The sequence below is a fragment of the Felis catus genome, chromosome B1 (genome assembly GCF_018350175.1).
Source record: "Felis catus isolate Fca126 chromosome B1, F.catus_Fca126_mat1.0, whole genome shotgun sequence".
Taxonomy (NCBI): domain Eukaryota; kingdom Metazoa; phylum Chordata; class Mammalia; order Carnivora; family Felidae; genus Felis; species Felis catus.
This window is the reverse complement of record NC_058371.1, coordinates 110383214-110403926: the sequence shown is the minus strand read 5'-3', so window position 1 is coordinate 110403926 and position 20713 is coordinate 110383214. Positions and strand designations below refer to the sequence as shown.

At 34.8% G+C, this 20713-nt stretch overlaps 1 protein-coding gene across 2 annotated transcripts in view; it reads left to right on the top strand.

Moving 5' to 3' along the window:
* The window catches only part of ANK2 (ankyrin 2), a 671298-nt gene that overhangs the window by 180591 nt on the left and 469994 nt on the right, over positions 1-20713 (top strand). Inside the window, exon 2 of one of the 2 annotated variants that reach the window (XM_045055954.1) lies at positions 237-297. The exons of the other annotated variant lie outside the window; for it this stretch is intronic. Within the exon in view, the coding sequence (XP_044911889.1) occupies positions 277-297 (21 nt within the window). The 5' untranslated portion in view covers positions 237-276. The remainder of the gene's footprint in view (positions 1-236; positions 298-20713) is intronic. 2 annotated transcript variants of the gene reach the window in all.

Below are 20713 nucleotides of genomic sequence, written 5' to 3'. Positions count from 1 at the left end.
TCTTACATATGCTATTTTTCCATCTTTTCACTAGCTTTGTTTGCCTACTTTTCTGGGCTCTTAAAATATTTACATATTTTTTTGTTTTGCTCTTTTGCATTTATAATAGAGTGAGTTTTCTTATAAAGTAATTTTTAAGTGCTACTACAAACCTATTTTTATTAGAAATGGAAAAACTCTTCTTAATAATAAATTAAAATGATTTCAAACTTACGTTTCCTTTTTTGTTCTTTTAGGTAAGTAACTGAACAGGGACATGAAGAACTGATATTTCAAATGACAGCCATGTTGCAAAAGGTACTTTTGGTATTTTAATATCACTGTAAAAGTAATCCTATCGAAAGATATAGAGGTTGGAAAGTAACTAAGTACAATTTTGGTAAAAATAATTTTTTATGTAAACAGATTTAAAGATGTTAGAGCTTTAATAATATTTTAATTATGAAAAATGTAATATTGTCAGTATTACAGGGGAGTAGAAAGATAAAGAGATTGATCATTTTGTCAACATATTGACTGGTGGAAAGAGGGAGGTTGGGGACCAAGTTTGGTGTAATAGACAAAGTGAACACATTGGGATTTGTGCATCAGAGTCATCTATTTTCTCTAAGGGATTATGGTTTCTTGTCTGTTATCAAAACATTATCTCCAGGATTGCTCATCAAATTGATTGCTCTAAGCTTGTCAATAGCGCAGTTTGATTCTGGATAATTTAAATAGATTGAATCACTGTGGAGAACTCTCCAGATTCTATTTATGTAAAAAAAATGTTTTTAAACAGAAGGGAGGGAGGAAGGGAAGAAGGAAATATTACACTTAGAGAGAAATAAAGAATATAAAAATTCTCAGTTCTGAATATCTGTCACATGCATGGTTTGTGGAAATCTGATTTTTTTTTAAGTCCCAAATCTCATCTAGAAGAATCTCTTTCTTCTCTAGAAGAAATCCTTAAAATATTGTAGAAACTATCATTGTCACAGGGGAAACAATTGCATTATGAATTGTTAGACGAGCTGTGTGATACCATTAACATTGGCAATCACACAAAAGACTGTGATATTTTAGATGCACTGAACCATGTATTGTCCCTTTGTACTAAATTAACAATTCATTTCAATAAGCAGAAGATACATGAGAATATCAGAAGAAGAGAAATCAACTCAAATATAAAATCACAATAAAAAACTTCTCATTTTGCTTAAAATTTTCTGAAGGATCTTACAAATCTCAGGACAGGTGCCACTGAAGAGGCCTAATGTGAAGAGAAATTTGAAAAAAAAATTGGGGGAACAACTTTATACTAGGAAGTTTACTTTTTTAATGATCATTTAATTAGCATACATTTTCTCTGCTTTGTGGCTATTCTTTTGTCAAATGAGATCTGGGGAATTTTATCAATACTGATAATGAGAGCACTAATCAGCTTGGGCTGTTTTTAGAAAGGGCAGATATTACCCTGTCATATTATAGTAATATGTTATGATACAATTTACTTCACTTGAGGTACAGTGAGGCTTCCAAGTGTAAATGCCAAGTCAGCAGTTGGATTGATGAGTCTTAGAAACTCAGAGAAGAGATCTGTGGTGGATTTTAAGAATCATTGTCTCACAGTTCGTAACTAAGACCGTTGAAATAAGTAAGCCACTTTTGTAGAGACTATAGTGTGATAAAGATTTGAGGACTAATTCCAATACTTGAAAGAAAGGTGAGACTAATGAGTTGACAGAGTGTCAAATGTTACTGACAGGTCAAGAAACATGAAGGCTTAGAAACATAAACCCATTAGATTTTCCCACGGGAATGTCCTTAGTAACACTGGCAAGGGAAGTTTTGGTGAAGTAAGGACAAAAGCCAGATTGGAGGTGGATTGAGGAATAAATAGGAAGTAAGGACATGGAGTTGGCAAAAATAATAGCTCTTTGAAAAATTTGTCTCTGAATAAAAGTGGAGAGAATCCAGTAGCTGGACAGGGATGTTGGGATGAGAGAGAGCCTTGAACATGTTTAAATGTTCATGGGAATGGTGCAGAAGAAGGGAAGAAACGAAGGTATGGGTTTCTTGAGAATGAAGAAAGGGCTGGAGCAGGCAGTGCAGGAAAAGAGATTACCCGTACCTGGTGGGAGGATACCTACTTCAACATAACTAAGGCAGGGACAGGAGGGTGTGTACACATACAGATAAGCTCATAGACTTGGTGTAATACTTATAAGGAGTATTAACCATGGTTTCTCTTTTCTCTATGAAGAAGGTATGGCCAGTGCAGTTAGGAAAGTTTTTGAGGAAAAGAGGAAAGCTGGAAATAGTGTTTGTAGAGAGTAGAGGGGGAGAGGGAAAGTTGTGTTGGAGACTAGGTTGTTAGACTAGGCTGGTATCAATGACTGAGAATTTGTAGTTTATCAGATTCTCTGAATTTTGCAGTGGTCTTAAGATTCCAATTTGTGAACTTGCCAATTCAGTCAACCTTTGTAGATTGTGACAAGCCTTAGGTGGTATAAGGATTTATTGAAACCTAATAAATGATTACCTTCTTCCATAGAATTAGGATGGAACCATATTTGAGGACATGCATCTAAGTGTGGTCATTTCCCTTAATTTTCATGAATATATACTATGTATATTTGTAAATGTACTATATGCATGAATATTATTTTCAAAAAATCAGAAATCAAAGATCTTCTGCTTCAAGGAAAGGGATCAGAAAGATAGTGACTATTCTTTTTCAGGTCCTCAGTTTTGGTGTGTATTTCCTAATGACACTATTTTCATGGCAAAATTTAGGATCACTATTTGACTTTGAAGAAAAGATTCCTTTTTTTAAAATCCAAAGTTTGTGTCCTATTTGCCATGACAGAAGAGAGCCTGTTGTCCCTACTCAGGCGTCAATAGCTTGGCACATTCTTCCTCTTCTGGCGAGTATCCTTTGGATAGTCAATTAGACTGTGAAAGTATTAAGTGGGTCCAGAAGATGAAAAAACTTCAGTTTGTTGACTTTGAATTGTAAGACTGTTATGTTAATATGCACATTTAACTAGAAACTCTAAATTTCCATTTCCCATTTTGATTTTTAAGAGTGTTTACTTGAGGGCATAGAGCTCTTTATTAGACTGAAGAGATCTTCTAGTTCAGGAACTTTCAAATGTTTTTTTAGCTGCAAAACCACTTTGAAAATTAAAATTTGGTATAAACAAAGATAAAAAGAGAACTGTTCTGGTTTCATTAGGCATGGGGGATCTTGGATCCACCTATAGTCACCACCTCCTTCTCATCCCACTTTTGGGTAGGTCTTCTGAGACCTCACCACTGAACCTTGGAATATTGAAAATTAAAATTCTAGGTGATCACAACTATACTGAATTTCATTAAAATATAAAATTTTTAAGATAAATGGTGGTTTGCGGATAATTTTGTTCTCTGATTAAAATAAGCAGGTTACTGCCTACTTTGACCCAAGTCATGTAATTATTTTATAATGCTAATTTTAGTGATAATAGATACTAATTCTGGCCAAAGAAATTCCATAAAAACCATTTCTAACTATGTTTCAAATCTGCGGTTGAAAATGCCAGGCACTCCATTTAATTATGTTTGCTGGTCCGGATGACCAAATTTGTAAATGGGGAGCCCTTTGGTAAGTTCATGAATAGAACTGTTCTTTATTGTTCTTGAATGATGGACATATGACTACGGTAGAGAGGATTTAACTGCCTTGACCTTGAGCCACCATGAAAGTGTGTAAGTTACCAAGATGGTACTCTTCCATTATGGTATGACTTTGCCTAGGGCTGACAGTATTTATAGACATGGAATTGAATATTTTCGAGAGAATAACAGTACCCTGTCTAGTTGGAAACTAGAACATGGATAAAACAGATACAGTAAATGGTCAAAAGAAGGCTAAATCGGAGTATGTGAACTTGCTAACAGAATTATAAAGACAGACTAATAAAACCAATTGGGGAAGTACTAAACATATGATATGTGACACATACAATACCGAATAGTTTATTTGTGTTATTTTTAATAGTTGTAGCAACCCAGTAAAGTCGATATTATGACTTGTTTTTATATTGGATGGAACAGAGGCTCATGGAAGTTAAGTGGCTTGTCCAATTTGCACGGTAAATTACCAGCAAATGTGGTAGAGCCAAAATTTAGCTGGATCATTTTATTTCAAGACCAAAGTGGCCTAGTGAAGTCAGATCCAACAGCCTGCTGGGATTAGAAGTAGCCGAAGTTTTGAAGAGAAAGTTCAAAACTGTTAGAGACATAGCAAGAAGAGGCTTGGTTCACCATGCCAGAGAGTGCTGCCCAAGAAGTTAAATACTTCCAGTGGTTCACTGAGAAAGAAGTGGCTCTGAGAGTCCAATGAGGGTTTGTGTCCTTAGAACCTACTGCCTTTTTAATTGCCTCAAACAGTCCTCCCTCTAAATAACTGTGGTGATTAGAGGACTATCTCTTCAAGGCTCAGGTCACTTGGGGCTTATGCCAAAGAGAGCTCTGAATATAGAGATCAATGGGATGAGCTCTGGCTGGCTGAGGACTCCCTGTGGTGTCCCTGACTTTGGAAGCCTGGCCCATTGTCCTTTCTTTCATTCCAAGATTCATTTCCTGGGGAAGGAGAAGGAGCTCAGTTCTGGATTATGTCCCTGACATCTTCAATTCAAGTGTATATCCCTGAATCATACATTCGAATCTACACTGGTACATGAAATCTTGTTCTAGGTATAGAGAAACAAGTAACAAAAGGAAATGGGAATAATTAAAAGGGTTAAATAGGACATCATGTGAGCCAAATATAAAATTTACAGTCCTGAGTTTTTACATTTTTTTCAAGGCTTGTTTAAATATGTAGGGCTTAACTAATAATAATAATAATAATAATAATAATAATAATAATACAACTTTAAAAAGGGGCACTTGGGTGGCTCAGTGGGAAGAGCATGCAACTTTTGATTTCCAGGTCATGAGTTTGAGTCCCATGTTGGGTGTAGAGATTACTTAAATTAAAAAAACAAAAACAACAAAAAAACCTTAAATATGTAGGGCTACTGGGAGAAAATAGCAGAGACTAATCTTTTCAGATATTAGGAAATAGAATAACCTACATTGACATGACCATTGATAATATGTATATTTTTGCTAGCCTGTGATGTCAACATTTTTTTATACTGCAAATTGTGCCAATGTATCTGTTCATGTAAATCATATGTAATATTTGAGACATTTCCTCTGGTAATGGAGTATTGGTCCTTTGTTTTGATCAACAATTGTAACACGGTTTGCTTAAATTTAGTTAACTCCAAACTCTCAGGCTCTGTATTTTTGGGGTATTTTTTCCTGAAGAACATATATAATTGAGAGAACAATAGAATTACATTTGCGCATCTTAATCCATTTCAATGTTACCAAACCTTCAAATAAAAATGGGGGCTTTATAGTCTCTCCCTCTCAGTTCTTGTGACCAGACAAAAGAATGCTTTTTTCTTTCATTCTGTTTCCTCTTTTGTTATGTTTTGGTTTTGGTTAAAGCTGTTTACAGCTGGCATACCCCCCCTCCCTTTTTCTGTTCTTGTGAAAAAAGGAGAAAATGAAGACTCAGTAAACCAAAGCACTACTAATGTTTCTAAGTACTATGAATATACTAAGAAAAGAACATAATTTGTGTGTGTGTGTGGGGGAAGTGTTCGCTCTATGACAAATTTTCCTCTTTCACAACCGGAAATACTCCTTCACTCTGGTCAGTCTATGTACAACAGAGACTATGTAGAAAGGATTGGTATCAGATAAAGTGAACAAAGCTCTAATGAACTAATTGATTACTTACTTTTTTTCAAAGCAAAATTTGCCTCCTGCTCCCATAATTCCTCCATTTAACTTGTATAAATTATAATTCTAGCAAAGCTAGTGACTATTACAGTTATTAATTGGTCACGTAATTAACCACAGGCACAACAGTAAAATTTATGTTAGTTTTGGTGGTCAACCATATCTTTAGTGTTTTAAGTTTTTGTAACAAATAAACAATAGAGTAAGCAAGTTCTTCTTGGGCTTCTCACCCCCCCCCCCAAATTAACATGAATCACATCAATTTCCAATGTCTGAGGCCACATGCTTAGAGGCAAAGCATATGAGGAAAACAGGACCTTACCCTGATCTAAAGCTGAAAAAACGGATCTCACAGAAAAGAGCATGCCCTTCTTAGCATGCATCTGGCCCTTTTCATTTTGCTTTCATCAGCTGGGGCTGTTCAGTGGTGCAAAGAAAACATTGTAAAATGCTTACAGCCTTTAGAAGTGCTTCTGAACTCTTCAAATAATGGTAAGAGTTGCAAATCTTATAGGAAGAGCCTATCACAGAAAAGCTTTATTCAGCTCCACGGGGAATGGTGAACTTCAGTTACTGAGAGCTGCTCTAAAGTAAAATACTTATGATAAGGAGGTACTGGAGTATTCATTGTGGTAAAGCTTAACGGGAACAAATGTGTGTTTCATTGCATGTCTAAATCTAATATCTGTAAAGGGTGTCTGTGGCCGCCAGCAGAAAAGGAAAGAGTGAAATTTTGCAGATGGATAAAAAGGAACTTTGAATAACCAAGCTTAGGTTTTTGGCAAAAATCCAATGCACTGGGAATTCTCTAGCAAAATGGGTTGAACTTGGCAGATCTACAAATATGCATATTTCTACTCAGAACAATCAAGCAAACATAGAGACTTCCAGAGGAACTAATTATCTTTGTCTTTTTTACCTTAGAAAGAGGGTCATATTTGGAAGACAATTAATTGCTAAGAGATTTTAGAAGCAACATTTAAAAAATGTTGAAAGAAAAACCTATATTTAGCCTTTTTCAAAAATGTTTTTAATACCCCTTTGTGCTCCCAAAATAATTTATCATAATTGACAGAAGCCCAAGCCATATGGGTTTATAATTTGACGACTTGTATATTTTGCCATTTGCCTTTTGAGTAAAAGGAAAATTCTATTTCAATATCTTTTGTTTTTCTTGCTACTTATTGCTGTAGTTTTATCATTATGAAATGAATCAACGCAGTCAATTTTCTAAGTATGTATCTGTACAAGACAAACCCTGTCTACTGACTCAGATTATTTACATTACAGAAAAACAAGCTATAGAGGAATATATATGAATGTATCTCCAAGAAGTATTTTCTGGAAAACATTGCCATGTGAAAATGTACTGTATATATTGATATTAATATATAGTATATGTTTTATATTTGATTATATGCATATAAATAAATTGGGTGATGACTTGGTTTTTCAGTATAAAATGTTATAGCAATTACAACTAATTTGACCCTGTGTTCTAAATTCAAATATAGGTATTTTAACTATTTTATTTAAAAAATGAAATCATACAAAATAGCAGAAAGAACTGATTTACTTAAAATGTAAATCTCTGAATTTCACATGTTGTAAATTTTTCAGTTACAATTGGGGTATTATAAAATGTTTGGGCTAAAAATAGAAAAATTAAGAGAACACTTATTTTTAAGAGTGGACTGGTAGATAGCTTTTTAAATAGAATGAATAAATTTCTATTTTCTGAGGTAGAAAGATGTCAAGGTAAGGAAAAGAAAAAGAAAAGAAAAGAGATAGAACACCGTGTGTGAATCTATTTCCATCATAAATATCTGTGAATAGTTCTAGAAAATATCTGAAGGATACTACACAGTTAATTGTGGTTACCTTTGGTAAATAGAACTCTGTGAGTGGACACAGGAGACTTTCACTTTTATAAATGCATTATATACTGTTTAGATCTTTTTTTCAATATGTATGTTTTCACACACACAGACACACACATATTTTTATTTAAGGCAGTATGTGTACATATTTAAAGGGCTAACACAGTGAAAAAGACTACTGGTCCTGACTTGAAATTTCCTAACCATCAAAAGTAAATTGATCTGCTTATTTTATATCATTATTATGAGAATTATTTGGCATTACGAGTGAGGAAGGGAAGATTAGTTCTTTTTTGTTGTTGCTGTTAAATATGAACACTAATAGCCAGAAAATGGAGCAGGTCTACTGAGACAATTAGGCTGAGAATAAATAGATCTGGTTGACTTTTGTAGAAAGTATAGAGTTAAGGTAGTGTTGTTATGAGATTAACACTGACATAACATTGTTTCTTTTTGTAAATATTGCCCTGAAAGGATTGAAATTAGGGAGTCACAAAAACATCCACATGGTAGGAAAGATTGTATGTGATAGTTAGAAAATATATGTCATTAGCGTTTGTTAGTGAGTGAAACAAAAATAGCAATTAGGTTCTCCCTCCCCCCCCCCCCCCCCCCCCCGCCCCCATAATACATGTGGAATTCTGGTTATGGTCCATCAGTTTCACCTACTATAAATCTACATTAAAATTCCATACAGCCTGTATCCTTCAGGAATACGGCTAATTTAAAATTTTTTATTATAGTACAGGCGTGCATAACTCTTACGCTACTGTTATAAGCTTCCTAGATTGTGTGTATATATCTATATGTATGTATCTGTGTATCCCTTTAGCTGATGAGTATTTCACATTTGATTTCTATTATTACTGTTTTCTGCTTAATGAAATTTATGAGATGAAACAATTTAGTAAAGTTATCAACTGTGTGAAAAGTTGAGTGAATAAACAAACTTGATTAACAAGAGACAAAAATGAAGAACAATAATGGCAAAGTAGTAGCAAACCTAAAATATCATAGAAGCACTATATTAAGATTTTTATTTTATTTTATTGTTTATTTATTTATTTATTGCACCAAGAACTTGGTGAGAACTTTTTATTTTTGTCAATTTTATGTAACAACCAAATGAGAGAATTATCAATATCCACTTACCAAGTAGAAGGAGAGTGAGGAACAGAGCATTTAGAAAATCATCTCAAAGTCCAGTAATCATTTAAGACGAGTGTGGGAGTGACACTGCTTTGTCTTCTCTGGATATTGCAATAGTGTGAATAACTGTTGAGTTTCTGCCATCTACTGCAAGGCACTGGCCTAGCCCTGGTGAATTCCACCTCCACCTTGTCAGTGTTACATTTCTATATTTCCATGGGCGCTCCTTATCGTTTCTTCTCATGTATATTGTTTGACTTAAATTTTCCTTGTGGAGAACAAAGGGATTAAAGTTATTCCAACCAAGATAACTACAACAAAGTTGAGGATTAAGCAGTTAGCCAATTCACTTGATGTCCTTTTTGTTTCAGCAGAATAAATCATGTTGCTCAGCCTCTTGTATATTATGGGCATTTAATAAATGTTGCATAACTGGAGGAATGAATACATTAGGATGCTATTACAAACCTCATCAGTATACTTCATGATTCTTTTACTATAGCGAAACCAGAATCCAACTCTAGAATTTATCATTTAAGTCTTATCTATAATTTTAAAAAATGCTGGGACACTGAACAGTTCTGTAGTTCACGTAGGTTACACGGATTAGCAATCGAAAATAAAGCAGCCAAACCCACATTCCTATAAAATTAAAAAAAAAAATTACGTTCATTTGTTTGATGGAAACTGGAAGTGTATATATCAGATAAGTAAGTAACAAGGGGTGAGGATTCTCCTTTTGAATTAACCATTTGATAGTGCCTTATAATCACCTACAGATTAAGATTACTTGGATGACATGGGCTCAAATATTGATGGTCTCTTAGATATATTAAATTTTGTGTGGTTCTATTACCTTTTCTCAGTGAGTGTTTGTGTAGTTGATTGGAAATGTGCTCTTGGCTAAGCCTGAGTGTATTTGAGACCAGGTCAACTGAGTGATTGACTGATCCTGTCAACAATATGATTTTTATATTTGCTTTCAAAATGTAGACACAAATGTTTGGTATTTTGTGAACAACTCAGTAATGAGCGTCTTTCTATTTTAGTTAGTGCGTTTTACAAAATGTCCCATACCTAGGGGCTGTGTCTCAGCATCCCCCAAGAAAAGCCATTAGTTTTATCATATATCCTGTGAATCATGGGTAGAAATTCAATACTTTTTTTTTATTGTGGTAAAAACCACATAACATTATCAATATAATTTTAAACAAAGTCTAACGCTACTTTTGTACTTACTATACTGTCAATGACACCAAAAAGAAGCTAAAGTTGTCTCTATATAATTTGTTTTGCCAAGTTATTCAGATAAAAAAAGAAAACCAATATGTACATAAAATTTGTCAATAATTTTTTGAGTCAGCTAGAAAAATAGTTCACCTTTCTGAAGCAAGTTAGCTAAGAGCATAGTTATGTAACTACTGTACTAGCGATTATGTCATGTTAACAAATTTGGATATGGCATTTTATGGATATGTGGGCACAGTATTTATGGCTCAGGGGAAAAAAGGCCATTTTTAATGAATATTTTTTCAGTAACATAAATTTGGGAAAAAGGAGAAATCACTTATAAGGTCTAAGAATTTCCAAACAGGACTGCCCCACTAGTTCAATTGGTAGAGCATATGACTCTTAATCTTGGGGTTGTGAGTTCAAGCTCCATGATGTATCTAGACCTTAATTAAAAAACAAAAAAGAATTTCCAAACATACTTCCTATTAAGAGATGACCAAAAACTTTGATACTTGATATAAAAGCATTGCTTTATAAGCCACTCATTTCTACTTCAGCTTCCAAGCAAAATTCCACTGGTATAATATCAAATGTAAGAAAAACCATTTGGCTGCCAATTTATTTTGAGGGGAGTGGGGAGAGGTTATATTACGATTTTATTTTTTTCTGTCCCTCTCATTTTCTTCCATGAAAAGCGATTTGTCTTTTCAGTGGGGATTCCCAAAGGACAAAAATGTATATTCTTAGAAGAGTAACATGGAAAATATCCCACAATTCAGAGAGCTGGATAGTGGGTGGCCCATACTACGGTTTCTAGAAGACTGAATTTGTAAATAGCCTAATTTATTTTAATATTATGAAGAGCAAGTCAGCCATGTGACCATAAGTGGAGTAGAGATAATGCATTTGTAAATTAAATACTTTCCAGTTTCTAGAAATAACTACATCTAGGAAAACATGATTTAAAAAAAAATACTGGACTGGAAATCCAGTGAAGTCTCTAAGGTTTCTTCCAGATCTATAATTTCATGATATGTTGTGTCAATTAATGATTGGACCAAGACATACTACATAGGCCCAGGGTTGCCTATGTAACAATAAAAGAACTATTATTAGCTTGCATAGTACTTTACATAGTTGTTCACATCTATTGTTGTTAGGTTCTTCCCATTGTAACTATTCAAATTATTTGTAACATTGGAATAATGCTGTATTAAACATTTTTTGAACTAAGTATGTAATATTAAGTATTTATATAAAAGGCTAGTAATAGGCACTTCAATATCCTTCAGCAATATAAACTTTTATGGCAAAATGCAGCTTGTTGTAAAGGCTTTTGAGCCATAGAATTCCTTTCCCTGTTGAATAAAGTCATTATCATTCCCACTTTCTAGTAAGGTAATGAAAATACTGGGAGGATAAGAGATTTGTCCAATATAATATATCCTTAATAAAAGCTTTTAAAAATAAATACAATCCCTATCATTCTAAAAACAAAAGAGGTAAAAAGGAAGGAAAAGAGATGGAGGGAGAGAAAGAATGAGAAAGTGAGACTTCAGTATATCATAGGAGCACTTTATCAAGTCAGTATTAATCCTTTTTAATATAAATGGCATATTGTAGGGTTGGAACATTGATTTTTTTATTTTGTGCTTTTTACCTATTTTCCTAAAACTGTGTTTTTTATTAGAATTATTTTTTATTAGAATGTATTTCAAAATAATACATTTTGAAAAATATATATTCTTGAATTTTTCCCCAGTTAGATTATGGATTCTGTAGGAGGTCAAGACCTTGAATTCTCTAATCGCTTTAAAATTCACTTCAGGGTGCCTGAGTGGCTCAGTCGGTTAAGCGTCCAACTCTTGATCTTGGCTCACTCAGATCATGATCTCACAGTTCATGGGTTTAGCCCTGCATTGGGCTCTGTGCGGACAGCACTGAGCCTGCTTAGGATCCTGTCTGTCTCCCTCTCTCCCTGCTTCTTCCCTGCTTGCTCTCTATCTCGCTCTCAAAATAAAATAAATAAATAAATAAACTTAAAAACAAATAAAAAATCTCTTCATATCCTCTGTCCTCTTCATCTGTATTGACCTCTTCTGTAAATTTGTTAGACATGTATCGTAAAGTTGTACAGATATACTATTTTTGTCTAGTAAGTTGAAAGTCCTACTTGGAAACCATAAAGAAATTGTAATACAGTACCTATAGTGGAGTTAGAAAAGAAATTCAAGCGCATAAAAATGGGACAGTTTGCTATGAAATTTAGCTATAATTGCATCTTCAAGATATGTTTTAGATATAATCGCATCTTCAAGATAGTTTTTCTCCATTTATGGTTTTTTTTTTTAAATTTTTTTTTAACGTTTATTTATTTTTGAGACAGAGAGAGACAAAGCATGAACAGGGGAGGGTCAGAGAAAGGGAGACACAGAATCTGAAACAGGCTCCAGGCTCTGAGCTGTCAGCACAGAGCCCGACTCGGGGCTCGAACTCACGGACCGCGAAATCATGACCTGAGCCGAAGTCGGCCACTTAACCGACTGAGCCACCCAGGCGCCCCTCTCCATTTATGTTTTATGTTAGGGATCATTTCACAGATGTTCACCCTGTGTTCTTTTCAATTGAAATGTTTGATTGCAATACTAGCTGACATCTTTAGTGCTTACTTTCTGCTAAGGACCTCAGGTGCATCATACTTGGAGGTATAGTTTTATTATTTTGTGCTTTTTATATTTTGTATTTTGCATTTTGTAGAAGTGGACGTTGAGGTGAACATGGCTATATAACTTGTCACTTGAATTGTGGCATGGCTAAGCTTCCAACCTACCCCTGTCTGATTTCAAAACTCATGATTTTACCCATGAAATCAAACTGTGTCAATATATTGAAAACTGTTACATGTACACATAATGATGAAATGTTCATTTGTGTTACCGTTATTGCATACAGTTATTTACAGAGTCATCATACGGTAAAGTTAGATATGATTGCATAAGCTATCTAATGTGGACTACAAAATGATTTTTTCCATACCTGCTTGCTTTTCTTTCTGTGAGCTGAGGGAGAAAAGGTCCAAGCACATGTGTATGGAGACTGAGAAGGAATGGTACATGCTATTTCCTAAAATTTAGAGATGGAAGGGGCTTTAGAGAACTAGTTCAACTCCTGGTATTTATTTATTTATTTATTTATTTATTTATTTATTTATTTATTTATTTATTATTCTCAAGTTAGTTAACATACAGTGTAGCCTTGGCTTTAGGAGTAGAACCCAATGATTCATCACTTACATCTATCACCCAGTGCTTAGCCAAACAAGTGCTCTCCTTAATGCCCATCACCCATTTAGCCCACCCCACCCCAATCAACCTTCAGTTAATTCTCTGTGTTTAAGTCTCTTATGGTGTGCCTCCCTCTCTGTTTTTATCTTATTTTTCTTTCCATTCCCCTATGATCATCTGTTTTCTCAAATTCCACGTATGAGTGAAAACATATGATATCTGTCTTTCTCTGACTGACTTATTTCACTTAGCATAATACCCTCCAGTTCCATCCATGTTGTTGCAAATGGCAAGATCTCATTCTTTTCATCACTGAGTACTAGTCCATTGTGTGTGTGTGTGTGTGTGTGTGTGTGTGTGTATATATATATATATATATATATATATATATATATATATATATCACATTTTCTTAATCCATTCATCTCAACTCCTGATTTGAATTCTTGTCTCACGATTGAAGGGATAGTCTAGGTAAGAACATAATGTTTCCTTCATTGGAGGAAAAATTTGTTGAGAATACATGAACATGTGAATTTGAAGATGAAATCTACTCTTGGAAACCTTAAGGCAACACAGTCTAATATTAATGGTAATGACTGGTGCCTCTGAATCCCAATGACTGCTGCTTTCTTCTAAATAGTTACTGGAAAATATATATCTAGAGTAAAGTTTGTGGCTAAATTTAGGGTTCATATTTTCTGATTTTCCCAAGATAATAAGTCTTTGACTTCTACTGAATTGAACTGAGTTATAGTAATTAGATTTTGATTTCTTCTCTAGTTATTATTGCTCTCTCCACTTCCTTGTGTGTTTTCTAGAGAGAACTCCTTCGGAGCAAGAGCCTTCTCTGCTTTCTTAGCCTCAGGATCCTCAGTGAAACACTGGGAGAGTTCAGTAAACATCCTGGGATACACATACAAATGATAAATGCTGAACCTGATCTAATGAAATCCTTACTGAGAACATAAGACCTGATAGGGCAATAAGACTCAAAAGAGATGTTTTTTTTTAAGGATAAGTTAAAATTCTCAAAGAAAAATATAGGATGGAGTGTGTCTTGCATAATATTTTGGGGTTTTAAAAACTTGTAACAAGATGCTATGAATTATTTTTCAGTTTGTGTTGGGTTTCAATTTTGTGTTTGCTTTTGCTATTTAGGCTTTGCAATTTGGTTTGTAGGCACATGACTTTGCTTAGTGTAATTAGTAAGTATAAGTATACTTAGTATAACAGTTGCCTATTATCACCAAATTTGATATCTAGAATATCAAAGATTAATATATGCAATTTTTTTCTTTCCTCCTACTTTTTAATGTTTTTAATTGAATTTAGATGTTTCATTGAGGAAGCTGATGTGTGTGATTCATTAAGACAAGAAAGTTATTCTTAAATTATCTACTACACATGTTTGTTTTAGAGATCAAACAATACTTTTAGCTCATGGACTCTAAATGTTATAATTTCTGAATTAATAAACCAGTCACGTGAATCCCTAGTATTTTTGTGTTCTGATGCAGTTTTGCAAAGAAAATGGGTTAACATTAAACCCAATAGTTTATGAATACACATAATAAAAATCTGCTTTTGATTTGGTTATTGAAGGTTAATGCAGTAAATGTACAATTGCATCCTTATCATTGAGCAGGTCTGTGAGCTTCAGTAATGGAAAATTAGAAGAATGTGGGGTTATTTATCAAAGTCATCTTTGATATACATTATAATTATATACCTAAGCTATAATTATGAAGCAGAGGAAATTGATCTATAAAGACTTGATGAAAAATTAATGCATAAATTAGAATTTCCACCTTTAATCTGTTAAATATTTAAGCACTTCAATGAAATATCTGTAGTTTATGCATATTTCGTGGCATATTTGGATAGCAATGTGACTGAGAGTGAAAGTGTCAACTTTCACTAAAACTATAATCTCTTTCATGGTCAAGATTGAGTCACTTTCATTTTTCCATTCCTAGCACAAAGCCTGACACATTAAAAAAGTAAAAAGCAAAAATCTTGATTACACATTTGTCAGGTTGAGCAAATAAATGATTACTTATGAGAAGATCTTCAACTATTATAATAGCATCAGGATTTCCATTCAATGTATTTTAATGAGTAATTCAGTGATCCAATTTCCTATCTTCTTACTATATACAAAGTACTATGAAAAACACCTCTGGGATGCCAGGCTGGCTCAGTCGGTAGAGTGTGTGGCTCTTGATCTTGGGGTCGAGTTTGAGTCCCACGTTGGGTGTAGAAATTACAAAATAAAATCTTTAAAAAAAATAAGAAAAGCACGTCTATGGAATTAACATGACTTAAACAGGACCTTGCTTTTAAGGAATTTGTACTCAAAAAGGAAATATATAGTGACAACTTAATTCCAAAGCTATAAATGCTATGGGAACAGAGAGGAGGCAAGACTTGAGCAAAGGCCCATTGGCGTTCTGGCAAGAAGTAAGAGTGTGTGCAAAGGTACAGCAGTGTGTGGAATATGCCACTTCCAGAACATCCAGTAATTTGGGGTTGCTACAGCTCAGAGTTTGTGCACAAGGTAGGTTTGAGTAGTGAGGCTCAAGGGTCACACAGCTGCTTTCAACGACCTTATTTCTGCCAAAGCACCAAACACCACCACAGAAGAACTCATCACAATCTCTTTAGTGATGTCCCTTTTGAAGTTTTTCTTTTTTTAATGTTTACTTATTTTTGAGAGAGACAGAGTGTGAGTGGGGGAGGGGCAGAGGGAGAGAGGGAGACACAGAATCTGAAGCAGGCTCCAGGGTCTGAGCTGCCGGCACAGAGCTTGACACGGGGCTCCGACTCATGCACTGTGAGATCATGACCTGAGCCGAAGCTGGACACTTAACCGGCAGAGCCACCCAGGCACCCCAGTGATGTCCCTTTTGAATCCAAACCCAGTTGCCATATTATATTATATCCAGGTCAATTCTACAAGCTTTCCATGCTCCCAGCTTCCAATGTGGTTTCTTACTTTTCTATTTTAGATTTTGCTTCTCAACTTTAGATCTGATAGTGAAGCAACATCCTGTCTTCCACCACCAACACTGCCATGGGTGACACCCCTGTTGTTGGTACTGTTTGTTCCATCATATTGGAGGTAAAATTGGAAAAATATAAAGGGTGGGGCTCAAATCACAAGGGACTTTTCTTCCACGTGTTACATGTGGAGAGTCCTCCGAGAAAGATGTAGCCGTAGCAATAAACTCCAGCTATTTGGTTGTTATGATATATTATTAGATGATCTAGATCTTGGGGAATTCATCATGGTTTTACACTGAATCCTGACTTTATAGCCCAGGAACTAAGTTTGTCAGCACATCAAGCAATTTCTTAAGGTGAATTCATATTAACTGACCTTGTAGAAAGTTAAGTAAAACAGAATTCCAATGTATTGTCACATAAGGTGTGTAGGGTCAACATGAGTGTGGTATTCTAACTTTATAGGCAAATAAAATTATATGGGAACAAATATTAACCAGAAGGTTTTTTGCATGAAAGAGGAGATAAATTTATAATTTGATTGTCAATGGCATCGGCCTAGTATCCCGAGGCACCATCTGCATTAAGGGGACTATCTGGGGATGCCTGGGGTGGATCAGTGTTGAATGTCTGAGTTCAGCTCAGGTCATGATCTCATGGTTCATGAGTTTGTGACTGCCAGCTGTCAGCATGGAGCCCACTTCGGATCCTCTGTCCCCCTTTCTCTCTGCCCCTCTCCTACTCGCACCCTCTCTCTCAAAAATAAATAAAACATTAACAACAAAGACAGGACTATTTGGCTACTAGGATTGGAACGTAGGAGATGTGGGGCTTGTGGATCACTTCCCTTGCTTGGATTGGCTTGATGACTCTCAATATCTCTCCTCCCTGAATCTGTTTACTTGTGAGTCCAGGGATGCCCAGGCCCTCCTCTGGTCAGATCACTCTTTTGACTACCAGTATCTTCAGAAAGTGTATAGGTTTTATTTTATGGGCCGTCTCTGACGGATTGGATGTGGCTGCCTGGAGCAGTTTTGAGAAGGACTCTGAGATTCAGACAAGCTCAGCGGGCTAGAGTACCTGGGAGGTTGTACTGGAAGATTGCACTCGGCTAGGGAGGAGTGGAAATAATTCACTGGATTTTCCTTTCTTTCGTGAGTAGTTCAGATTGTGTAGAGCACCTGAAAGAGCATAAGCAGGAAAGTGGCATCAACAAGTTTTCACTTAGAGAAGGACAAGATCACGTCAAATCAGGTCACCTGTCCAGATTCGTCGTACTCAGCATCGGGTGTAAGCTATCTGACCGGGGGTAGCTGAGAAGTATGGCAGCAACATTTAATTCCAGACACTGGTTTTCTATGGTTGCTTTCTCTGTGGCCGATGTATTTCTTGTCCAAGTGAATATTACTTTCTCTGTCTGAAGAATGAGGAGAAATAGATTTAAAAAAAATCTTTGTTTTGTTGAGCAGAATTGAGGGAGTTTTTAAATTCAGTCAAGACTCCTTAAGTATAAAGCAGAAAATTCTTGCTTAATTACTCGGTAATGGCTGATTCAAAGATCAGGGCATCATATTTTATTAATGAAATCTTGCGCCTTTTTGTTTGAACACTACCTAGTATTATTCAGACTTTTCTGCTAAGTGCTTTTAATGCTTACCACTATAATTCTGTGCTCACATCTAAAGATTTATAGTTTTGTTTGTTGTTTATTTCATAAATAAACAGAATCAATTTGATAAGAAACTTTGATTGATAGTCACTTTCATCATGGGGTTAGGCAGTCCATGACTATAGCCTGAGTTGGGTGTATACCTCACTAATAGAGTTATGAACTTTTCTTGAACAGCATTTTTTTTTTCCGGGAAACAGACTTTTTAATGACTAGAGTCTCATTTTCCTATTAAAGATTATTTTTAAAGTATTATGTATAAGGCACTATGTTTAGGGATATAATTTATTTTAAGATGTGGTTATTTTTCCAAGTAACTATAAATGAGTGTACTTGGGACTTTTATGAGCCAGATGCTTTTTATGTGCTAGACACTTTGTGGATGTAATTTTGCATCCCCATGTCTAATCTTTGAGGGAGCATTATTAATATTTTCTTTTGCAATATACATTATAAGGAACAGAGGTCAAATAATTCGTTTGAGTTAGGCAGCTAAAAGCGATGTTTAAATGACGTTTGAACCCTTGTATTTGAACCCACGTCTGTTTTAATGACACAGCCTACAGTCATTATAACTACATAGGACCATATGTGAGGGAATACAGTTTGCAAAATACATTAATTTGAGTGTTATTGGTGCTGTTTCCCCCCAAAGGATTCTGTAGGGCATAATTCAATTGATAGTATTTACATTCTCTCTCAAAACCTCTTGACCTGAAAATTATGCCACATTCTAACAAATAAAATAAAAAAGCATGGCAATAATATTAATGATACTACCCACCATCTTCTTAGTATTTTGCATTTTATATCTCTGTTGTTTGGCATACCAACAGGATTATGGGTTTTGGATTGCAAATAATTTTTTGAAACCTTTAATTTTCATGCTAATTACGTTCTGCTTTTGAAAAATTGTTAAAAGTTTTCCCATGGCCATTTATTTTCCTATGTCCCCACCTGTTTGTTTACTTGGCTGTTGTTTACTAGGCTGGCTCTAAAACTAGGGTTCGTGTTTGCATATCATCATTTCTGCATGGTTGTTGAAATTCTCTATGCTGTTAATCAGAGGTGGCAATATACTCTGCTTTAATGAACCCTTGATCACGTAGACTCTCTACTGAATTTCCATTTAATAATGGGAATAATCTCCATAAATACAAAATTATTCCACTTTGTATTTAATAGTAAAAATTTATTTCTCATTTTCTACATGCAAAACCTTTTAGGGCTACAGTGGAGCTCTTCATTTCTTAATAGAAATTTTTCAGTATACTGGAATGTGCATATTAATATTATCCTCAAGACTTAGCTCTACATTGAAAATTGGCAGAAGCATCTATTCACAGGTGACAACAAGGACTTGTAGCAGCTCTATGGAGTAGAGAATAGCATTAAGGAAGTCATTATTTTTCTGTTTATACTTCCATTAGCTTTAGTTGGGTTTCATTTCTTTATGCGTATGTTTTAATTTATAAGCATTAACTACGTTTTAAACGTGGCATTTTATTTTATTTCTTTTTCAAGTTTTTACTTAAATTCTAGTTAGTTAACGTATAATGCAACATTGGTTTCAGGAGTACAATTTAGTGATTCATCACTTACATGTAACACCCAGTGCTCATCACAACAGGTGCCCTCCTTAATGCCCATCGCCCATTTAGCCCATTCCCCACCCACCTCCCTCCATCAACCCTCAGTTTGTTTTCTATACTTAAGAATCTCTTATGGCTTGCTTCCCTCTCTTCCCCCACCCCCCTCTTTCCCTATGTTCATCTATTTTGTTTCTTAAGTTCCACATATGAGTGAAATCATGTGGTATTTGTCTTTCTCTGACTTACTTTGCTTAGCATAATACACTCTAGCTCCATCCATGTCACTGCAAAAAAGGTGATATTTTAAAAGTAAGTTTAAAAACTTAACATAAGCTCACTCATTGCTGGTCATTAACGTTGGTTGAAGTCCAAACTTTCAGATGAGGAAATAGAACAATTAGTTTATTTTATGAGGGTCAACGGAGGATAATTAGTATATATACTAATTTTAATACACTTATTTTAATATATGTTGAAATATTTTAATACACCTAGATCCTAACAATTTGAGTTGCATAGCGCTTTTAATATTCTCTTTACTTTTCCTAAGACAAACAAAATTAGTGTATGACTACATCTAATTCCCTTAGCAAAAAAGTAGAAAATTTATAAACTGGTATTTTGTCAATACTTCTGTAATAGGGAATAATCCTGTTTGTTTTAGTGTACTAAGTGTCTTGCTAATGCTTGCAAATGTAGCTAAGTGAGGTCAAATCAAAGTTCCAGTTGGAAAATACAAAAGTGAACTTGAAATGCATTGTAATGTCTGCTATCAACGAAGGTTGAACATCCTAGTGAGAAAATTATTTTGTCTAGACAAGAATAAATATCACTTTAATCAATCTGTTAATCTGCCTATAGTTTAACTCATGTGGCTACTAATAAAATTTACCATATTTCATAGTGAATAATAAATTATAGAATTTTAGGTCCTAGAAAGGGCCCTGACAGATCATTTGGCCCAACGATCTTATTTTAAGTACAGTAGACGTACAGGCTCTTCCCCTGGCGGGTTAGCGGCAAAGCAAGATGCAGCACTCCCGTCACCTGCCTCTAAGCCCAGAATATTTTTCA